The 9,811-nt window shown below is 32.8% G+C and overlaps 1 protein-coding gene across 1 annotated transcript; it reads right to left on the bottom strand.

Annotated features, from left to right (window-relative positions):
• Window positions 1–643: 643 nt before the first annotated feature.
• On the bottom strand, window positions 644–6,229 carry LOC7475930 (BTB/POZ and MATH domain-containing protein 2). The gene is made up of 4 exons (XM_002315499.4): window positions 5,569–6,229; window positions 4,327–4,675; window positions 2,105–2,381; window positions 644–1,139 (listed from the first exon to the last, which is right to left on the bottom strand). Exons 1-4 carry the CDS (start codon window positions 5,997–5,999, stop codon window positions 964–966), a joined length of 1,233 nt encoding a protein of 410 aa, XP_002315535.1. The 5' UTR covers window positions 6,000–6,229; the 3' UTR covers window positions 644–963.
• Window positions 6,230–9,811: the final 3,582 nt, after the last annotated feature.

Raw genomic sequence — 9,811 nt, 5'->3', positions numbered from 1 at the left:
CCTTTAAACCTTTCTATTTTATTCATTATTTAGTTCAGATTTAAAATTAAATTGTTTGGGAGTTATTTCAACGTAACTTGATTAATTTGGTTGTTTTAAAATAACCCGGTCGACTGATAAAAAATATTTTTAAAAAAATATTAATAAAAAAAAACATATTAACCTAAGTTCTTTCATAGTTTAAATTTAAAATTAAATTATTAATCTAAACTGATTAGTTTAAAAATAACTTGATTAAACATCACCTATCATCAGTAAAAGAATGGTAGGAGAATCCACATCCACCATTGACGTAGTGAAATCTTAGTGAGAAGTTCGGTAGTGATAGAATGAATGATGATGGTGAGGTGATAAAATAGTTGTAAATGATGATAATATGGCTAGGCGGCGGCGGCGGCAAAAGTAGCAAGCGGCAGTGGTGTGGTAGTTGAAATCGCTTGACAACAGTGTAGGTGAAAATATGTGAGCTTCATCAGCTAAAAAAAAATCTCTGCAAATGGACTTTACATTAATAGATATTATACACAACAAACATCCCAAAAAGAAAATAGAACGGGATAGAAACCTTTTTTTGGCAGCTGCCATGCTAAGCATCACGTATAGGCAGTTTGATTTCCAAATAGAGCCGGTGGCTATGGCAAAATGCTTGCAAATGACCTCTATATTACATTCACGTAAACGTTCTTTACTTGCACACAACAAAGTACATCCAGAAAGCTACACAAGCGCGAGGGAAGAAAAGGGTCTGGTTGGTATGATGCAACAACAACTAGACAGACAGGAAAATAAGTTTACAGAATTATAGAACAAACTAGCCAAAGTACTAGAAAACACACACGAGACCAACAAATGAACCGCTGGTATTAAATTTCTCTTACAGTGAACTGTCAGTACAATCACTAAAATGTCTAAAGCCTAGAAAGCTCTGATTATTGTCCAGTGGTCTCATCTGCTGTTCCCATATCAATGTATCCTTTGCTTCACCCGCCTTCCATTCATATCGCTATCTAAGGTGTCATTTCCAAGTGTACAAGTGATGACAGAACGCTCACCATTTTTGGCAACATATTGCAGTAGCTCCGTGATGACAGAAGGGCAGCTTTCTTTTAAGTATTCAAACCCATCTGTTTGCATCACAGCTGAAACGAATCACCAGCACACGGTCATTAGTTATGCATTCATAAAGAAAGTCTCCAACCAACAGTCACTATCAAAACTTAAAATACCATGCACACACAAGCATGCTGGAAAATCAGGGTGGACAACAATCATGTGTATAGAAAAATGTTTATTCATTAGTTCCATACGTCCCCAACAATAACACTCGGCCAACAAAAGGAGAGAGGAGAGGGCAACCAAATATGACACAAAGCTTTGTTTTTTGGTAGTTTGGGAGGCCATCTGATTACATGAACATACACCACATTCAAATGATAAAGAGTTGACTAATGCAATTACTGTTTGATAACAATTTAAACACCAGGGGGGGTTGGCTGAGGAAACAGATGAAAAACTGAGCTCTGTCAAAGCCTAATCAAGCCATGCATAAATCAGCATCACCTTTTCATTGACTTCGTTCACTGTTTCCTAACAAAAAAAGGCATGGGCACTATAATGCAGTAAAATTAAAAACAAGTGCAAGCAGCAACATAAAAAACACAAAAAAAAAAAAACTTTCTAAATGTGAATATATTAAAATTCATGTGAACACATCAATCAATAACTATCTTAAAATGTTAATTGCACACTGGATCTTTTGAGGATCAATCCATTCAAAATCTACAGTGCAAAAATTGGGAAAGGGTGGTTGGTTGGCTTGCCCATTGCCCTTTTTTTTTTTTTTTTTCTTCGTGTGAAGTAAAGAAAGCCATTAGCAAGTCATGACTCCATCAAAGCGGGTTGCTGGGGAGAGATTAAGGACAATCCTAACATACAGCACTTTTGCCTCAACTGTTTTCAACTTCAAGACTTGAACCTGCAACTTTATGCTTGCATGTCCAATACTTGTACATTGAACACTATGACCGTAACTCATTTATCAAAAAAGACAATTTTCTCTAACATATCAAAAATCCAAATGGAGGAACAGGAATGAAAGTCTTACCTTTCAAATTTTCAGGCAAAGCAATGAATTTGAGACATACGGACTTTAGTTGGATGCACTGATGCTGCTCCGCTAGAGCTAGTGTTGTTGCAACGGTGTTTATTGCAACATCTTCACAAAGTCTAGCCTCACAGAGCAATCTGAGCCTCTCAAGTGCATAGCGATCTGCTGCTGCAAGCAGATGCTGAGCCATCAGTGTAGAAACCCATTTTGAGTTCAAACCAACAAGTTCCTCAATGTCTGGTAAGGCATCCCAGTACATAAAATGGATTAACGCCTGCAAACACCCAAACATGAGAGAAGAACAAGTTATATTTGCGCAAGCTCACCTATTCACCTTTCCTCTTATTTGAAAGATTATTTATTAACCTTATGATCATTAAGGTACTGGGTAAGCTAAAAACCTGGTTTATAGTCTTTAGGATGATTGTAATTTAGGTTTAAAGGGATTTAAATATTATTCCAGCAACATTTGACACCTTTAAGCCTGTCCAGTATGCCTTCTAACCAACAGAGCTAGGTTCATAGGAGGTTAAATGGTGATAAAAATGTCACCACCCTCTGCCATCCTGATATTCCATAGCTTTTGCACCAATATTACAACATTTGCATTATACATCCAGGCACCATAAACATTCAATTCTACACAGTTTTTAAATCGGTAACACTTGCACCCTTAACATTTATCACGATTTATATTGGCTCCAATCCAATTATCCGAAGCTCGATAGAAGAATCTAGTTAACAGAACATTACCAACACTAAATAGAAAGCCAACATGCTAAATAAAAATAAAGAAGCAGGGGTAATGACAGGGTGAAAGGGAAGCACAATTAGGCCATTCTTCAGTTAACCTTACAACAAAGTCATTTCCTTTCTTAGGTCCAGCCCATTTTCACCTAGGGAAAATGCAGTTACTACTATCATCTGTGTGACTAAGTTGAACATAGTAGAATTGTTTGGTGTCATTTTGTCCACCACAGCATATGCTTAGAAGCCTAAAAACTATTGAATTCCAACAAGAACCGAGACAAGATAAAACTGACTTGTTTTAGAAAATCATCAATGCATTTGTTACAAGGAATAGAAACGGTACAGTGTAGTTATCCTACTGCAATTTTATCACCTGATCTATCAAGCCAGAACATGGCTGAAACATAGTTCAAAATTTTTGCCAAAAGGATGTTAAGAGGTGTCAATCAACTAGAGTGTTATGTATAATTAAGCAAGGATACTCTCAAGCTGATGCAATGAAATATGCAGCTTACTTGACTAGTAATGGACAAACTGCATATATAACAGGACAAGCAGGAAGAGAAGCAAGAAACAGTAAACCTTAACCGGAGTGAATAAGAATAAGGATAGGAGCAGTGCCTTGGGAGATGAATCCACATGTACATTTGTGTATGGCACCACAAATATCCTGCACAACACCACAATTACTCACCTAACAAAGGCAACCAGCCAATAAAGCTACCTCTTCCCATGAAACTTATCATGGAATGCATAACATCTCATAACTAATGCATTAAAATTACTAAAACCTTAAAGTGCAGACCAATACTTGAACAATAAGGACCACCTGTACTCTCAAGTATATGCTACAGCTACAGCCAAGACATTACAATAACTTGGCAAGTTCACCGCTTCAGACAAATTCCACCTTTCCAGTCTAAAATACGTTTAACAAGCACAGTACTTAATTGTGCCTCACTCGGGAGTTCTCATTTCAAAATGCAATGCTTTCCACTATTTTCCACTTTTATTTTATAGCAAAGGAAATGAAAAAAGAAAAAAAAAAAAACCCTTTAACCAAGACTTTTGCAACAAATCTTGAATTATAATGCATGTCATAAAACTTGCACATGCTAGGTTCAAAACAATATTGACATCTCCAAACTTGCAGTAAAAGATTATCTGCTTCTCGACTAACAGTTAACAATCACTCACATTACTTGTGCTTCCTAAAACACTTTAAAAATGTAACCATATCAAACAAAAGGGCAAATATGACAGCATATTCCATTCAACAATCTGAACAGGAAGAAACAAGGCACAACCATAAAAACAGACAGCAGAAAATGAATTAAGGCTTTTGCAACTAAGATTAACATTTCAGTCAGATATTATCAGATTTGTTTTCACAGCTTGTTTCTGTCTGTGTGTGTATTCATGCATGCTCACATGCATGTAAAAGAGAGAGCAAGAACGAGAGGAGGGACCTTAAAAACCGGAGCTTCCATGTCTTCAACTTTGATGCATTGAGTGTTTTGATCTTTCATTGGACCAAAAAGCTGTGCTCTAAACACTGGTGAGCGTGCAGCCAGAACTATTTTGTGAGAAGCAAAGGTTTCTCCATCAACTTCAAAATTTACATCAGTTCCCGTTCCACTGTCTAAAAGCTTTCCAAAATGCTGACCAATATTGGAAGGTGGCACGGAAATGGTGTAGGTCTTAGGCCCCTCGGTGTGAGACTTAACAACACCAACACAGCAGCGAACTAGTAGGGTATCATCCTTAAGATAGTCTGATGTCTCTAATTGATTCCTTCTATAAAATCGTTTATAACCCCTGCAGCATCCAACAGCAGCACCCATTACATTGTGTTGTTCATCCACCACAACATCCACCAGTAATGAAAACTACTGAAACTTAAAGAATGAATAAAAGATACTTGGATAATGTTGGCGGTGAAAAAAATTGGTCTGAGAAAAAAATTGTTGATTCCCAGAGAGCATCCTTGTGCACTGCAAGGATGGCATTGCAGATGACAAATCCAAGAGCAATAAATAATGATGTTGTTAATACGTACTAAAGATGACAAGATGCTTAAAGATACTTCGATAATGTTGGAGGTGAAAAATTCTGGTTTGAGAAAAAAAAATGTCTGATTCCCAGAGAGTATCCTTGCACACTGCAAGGATGGCATTATCCAAAGGGGCAATAAATAATGACGCTATCAATATGTACTAAAGACGACAAGACGCTTAATAGTAAAGCCTATTAATACATCGGTATTCACACAGTATATGAACAGACATTTAGACATTTTAAAAGAGGGAAAAAAAATCTATTATATAGAATGCAATTATATATGAAATAGTGAGATACAGAAATATAGAATAATAACAACAGACATTCAACTACGTGAAAAGTGCTCTATATGCCTTGAAAATCGAAAAAAAGAAAAAGAAAAAAAGCTATACTTAATTTCTTTTCCATATACACTACAATTTTCCATCATTTCTAAAAAAAATCAGTAAATTCTAAATTCTCACCAAACATCAAACAATTAGCGTTAAACCACACACAAAACCCAAAATGTCATGCCATAACAAAAGTAATACTAGACAAAAAACAACAATCAATCGTAACCGTCCAAGCAATTTGATCAATTAGAATACACAACCCTAACAATTCAGAATTCAGACATTTCAATCTAAAAAAAAGAGAGAGAAACTCACCACATACTGCCACGATACTTAAGCGTATAGGGCCCGCTCTCAAGGGCTCTCCCAAAATGGCTATGAACCTTATGTCTTTCTTTCCCACTTTGATCCATCAACGACAATTCAAACAAAGCCCTAACATCCGTCCCCTCGCTAGCAAGGGCAATGAATAAGGAGACATAAGTGGCATTATCTTCAGGGCTCTTACCATCTGGGTAGAAATATATAGCCCATGCATATCCACCAATATAAAAAGTATCCGATGCGATGTATTTGCCTACCCCCATGCCTTTCGAGAGAGAATAGCCACCGATCTTGAATTCATGAGACCCATTTACGGTTTCCGTTATAGAAGATGATGTTGTTTTTGTTGGAATTGATGATGATGGGTTTGATGTGGGAGGTGCTGCTGGGAGGTCTCTGCTAGAAAACCTGATTGTGCCCATCAACTATTGAGAAAAAGGGTATCCGGGTATCCTGGGTTTTCGTGTTTTCAGGGATATTGATGAAGGAATTGAAATGGGTCTGATTCAATTTTGGATTTTGAGAGAGATTTATGTGTTTTAACGGAGAGTTAGGGTTTTCCAGGGTAAAAAAGATTGGATGAGTTTTTTTTATAGGAAGATGTGAAAAGAAGAAAAAAGCTTGTGGTGGTGGGAGGTGGAGGTGGAGTAGCGACTACGTGGGAGTACAGTAATGATTCTTTTTTAAAGTTTTGTTTTTTATATATAAAAAAAATAACCTTTTTTTATTTTTAAAAATTTATTTTTAATATTAACATATTAAAATAATTAAAAAATTAAAAATTAAAAAAATCAAAATTATTTGTTTTCTTAATAATTGGATAGATAAGAAAGATTGATAATAATAATAATAATAATAATAATGCATTTCTTAGGTTTCTTATCAAAATTAGTTGTGGCACTGGCAATATTTTGGGTTTGGATTTAGAGGGCCGTGTGTTGTATTTTGTAGTCATTTTCTTTACAAAAAAATGAATCATTTGTATTTCGAATAAATAAAGTTTTCAGGAGCCACAAGTGAACCCCATGATTAGATAATTGGTAATACTTGTTTATATTTTTATTATGGTGGTTGTTTTTTAAAATAATTTTTTTAAAAATATATATATATAAAATTTAATTTTAATATTAATATATTAAAAAAATTAAAAAAATATTTTAAAGTTTTTTTATAAATACATTCTAACTAACTCTAACTTTGTTCTATGCAAATACAGTTGCACTTTTTTTAGGTTAATTATTAATGTTATATATGGTAATGCTATTCTTTCCATTGTTTTAATGTGGTGTAGGACTTCTTTTTTTTTTAAGTATTTTAAAAATGTATTTCCTACATCAATCAATCCCTTATATTTAGAAAGATTTTATAATTCTCTTGAATTCTTTTCTTAAGGTTTTAAAGTTTTAACCTAGAAAATTACATCTTTAACCATGTTAATCTCTTAAAATCTAAAATGGAATGAATGTATAAAAATTAGAATGATATTTTAATTTTAGTATTGTGTTTGAAACAATAACTAAGAATTGAAGTACAATACAATACTTTTAATAAAGAGCTTTTATTTTACAAGAAAAATAAATAATAAAAAAAATGTTTGTGATGGTGCTATTAGAGCGGTGTTTGTTTTTACAGTTAGACCATACTTTTAAAAAAAATTAATTTTTTTAATTTTAAATTAATTTTATATGTGTTCTTTTATTGTTTTAACATGCTAATGTTAAAAATAAGTTTTAAAAAAATATATATATTATTTTAATATATTTTTAAATATAAAATATTTTAGAAAACAATGTATTCAGGTCAACTTACGTGTATCTCGACTAATTCTACGGATTCTAAAATTAATAACTATATAAGTTTTCAATTACATGATATTTATAAGATTACATGATATTTATAAGATATTTTCTATGACAGTATTCTTTTTCAACAAGTAAATTCCACATTTTCCGCTCTTCTCTCGTTGAGAATTCTTCTTCCTAGATCATCAAGCATTTCTATCATCGTTATTTCCTTTTGTTTTTATTTTTTCATTGCCTTCCTTCGGGTCTCATGAATTAGCAACGATAAGACAAGAAAAGATTTGAATCGAGGGCCAAAATGATTGTGGCGAAGACAGGGGATTAGTGGTTCTAGTGTTGTAGTTAGGTCAAAAGCTTTTACATATATTTTTGCAGAAAAATCTAACACTCTTAGATCTTAGTTTTTTTCTGATATTTTTTATGCAAGAAAAAAAAATTAACTCGTGACGTGTGTTTTTTTTTTCTCTTTTCCTTTTTAAGCCTTTTATTGTGGAGTGCACAGTGCAGTCCACAGTGAAAAAGCTGATGCTTTTAGTTTTTTTTTTGTCTTTTTGTCTTTTTTTTTTTCATTTTTAATTAATTTTTTTAATTTAGTTTCTTAATATTATTTTTTTTTGTTTTATTATCAGATTTTTATGACACGGATTCCAGGTTTGACGGGTTAACCCAGTTGATTCAGATTTTTTTTTCTTTTTCTTCATTAGTTTTTTTCTTCCTGTAGGTTTTTTTTTTCTCTTTGTTTTTTCCTTTTTAATTAATCTTTTTTAATTTATTTAATTAATATAAAATCTTTTTTCTATTTAGTTATCACACTTTCATGACACGGATGTCAGGTTTGACGGGTTAACCCAGTGGATTCAGATTTTTTTTTTTTCCTCATTAGTTTTGTTCTTCCGATTTCATCTTTTAATATTGTATGCAATCCACAGTAAAAAGGCTGATGCCTTTAGTTTTTTTTTTGCTTTTTTTTTATGCCTTTCACCGCGGATTGCACAGTGCAGTCCACGGTGAAAAAGCTGATGCCTTTTTTTATTTTTAATTAATTTTTTTATTTAGTTTGTTGATATTAAATTTTTTTTCTATTTAGTTATTAGACTTTCATGACACGAATCTCAGGTTTGACGGGTTAACCCAGTTAATTTAGATTTTTTTTCTTTTTCTTCATTAGTTTTTTTCTTCTTATAAGTTTTTTTTCTTTTATTTTTTCTTTTTATTTAATATTTTTTTAATTTAATTTAGTTCATCAATATTAAATTTTTTTCTATTTAGTTATCGACTGATACCTTTAGTTTTTCTTTTTTTCTTTTTTGCTGTTTTTATGCCTTTAACAGTGGACTGCACAGTGCAGTCCACAATGAAAAGGCTGATGCCTTTTTGTTTTTTTTTATTTTTAATTAATTTTTTTCGTTTAATTTAGTTTGTTAATGTTCAATTTTTTTCTATTTAGTTATCAAACTTTCATGACACGGATCCCAGGTTTGACGGGTTAACCTAGTTTGACGGGTTAGCCCAGTTAATTCCGTGTTAACCCGTCAAATTTTTTTTTTCTATTTAGTTATCAAACTTTCACGACCTGAATCCAAGGTTTGACGGGTTAATCTGGTTTGAAGGGATAACTCAGTTAATTCATATTTTTTTTCTTTTTCTTCATTAGTTTTTTTCTTCCATTTGGTTTTTTTTTCTTTGTTTTTCTCTTTTTAATTAATCTATTTAATTATCACACTTTAATGACACAACCTTGCAGCCAGACCCACATCCAAGACTATTAAATCTTGTATTGCAGTCAGACCCACTTAAACTTGGGTCATGCAAATTTAATGTTACTATTAATATTATAAATATTACTCTTGGGTCAGGCGTTGCAGTCATATCCAAGACTCTTAGATATAGCTTTGCAAAAAAATCTAATACTTTTAAATCTTAGTTTTTTTTTAATATTTTTATGAAAAAAATAATCCACGGTATCGCGCGGCTCATGCAACTAATTACAACCTGAAAAGGGCTTCAAGGACGGTACAGAGTCAGGGCTGAAGGGGGAGGTTTTATTATTTTTTAATCTTAATGGGATGTAAAACACAGAGAAAGAAAAGGTCGAAGATCTCATTCCACACTGGCTAAACTAGAATCTAAGGGCCTGTTTGTTTCTGCGTTTCAAAAGTGCTTTTGACAAAATTTAAAAAATTTTATTTTTTTATTAACTTCAAATTAATATGTTTTTAGTGTTTTTAAATCATTTTGATGTGCTGGTGTCAAAAATGATTTTTAAAAAATAAAAAAACACATTAGCATGTATTTTGGCACGAAAAGCTATTTGAAAAACAACCGCAACCACACTGCCAAACAAACTCTAAGGATGAAGAAAGGACCAAAAGACGTGATATTTCTTCTATTAGAGCTAGCAATTAAAATTAAACGACACCATTCACTTTTGT

This window comes from Populus trichocarpa, chromosome 10 (genome assembly GCF_000002775.5).
Source record: "Populus trichocarpa isolate Nisqually-1 chromosome 10, P.trichocarpa_v4.1, whole genome shotgun sequence".
In the NCBI taxonomy this organism is placed as follows: Eukaryota; Viridiplantae; Streptophyta; class Magnoliopsida; order Malpighiales; family Salicaceae; genus Populus; species Populus trichocarpa.
Note: the sequence above shows the minus strand (reverse complement) of the source record. Positions and strands in the feature narration are given on the sequence as shown.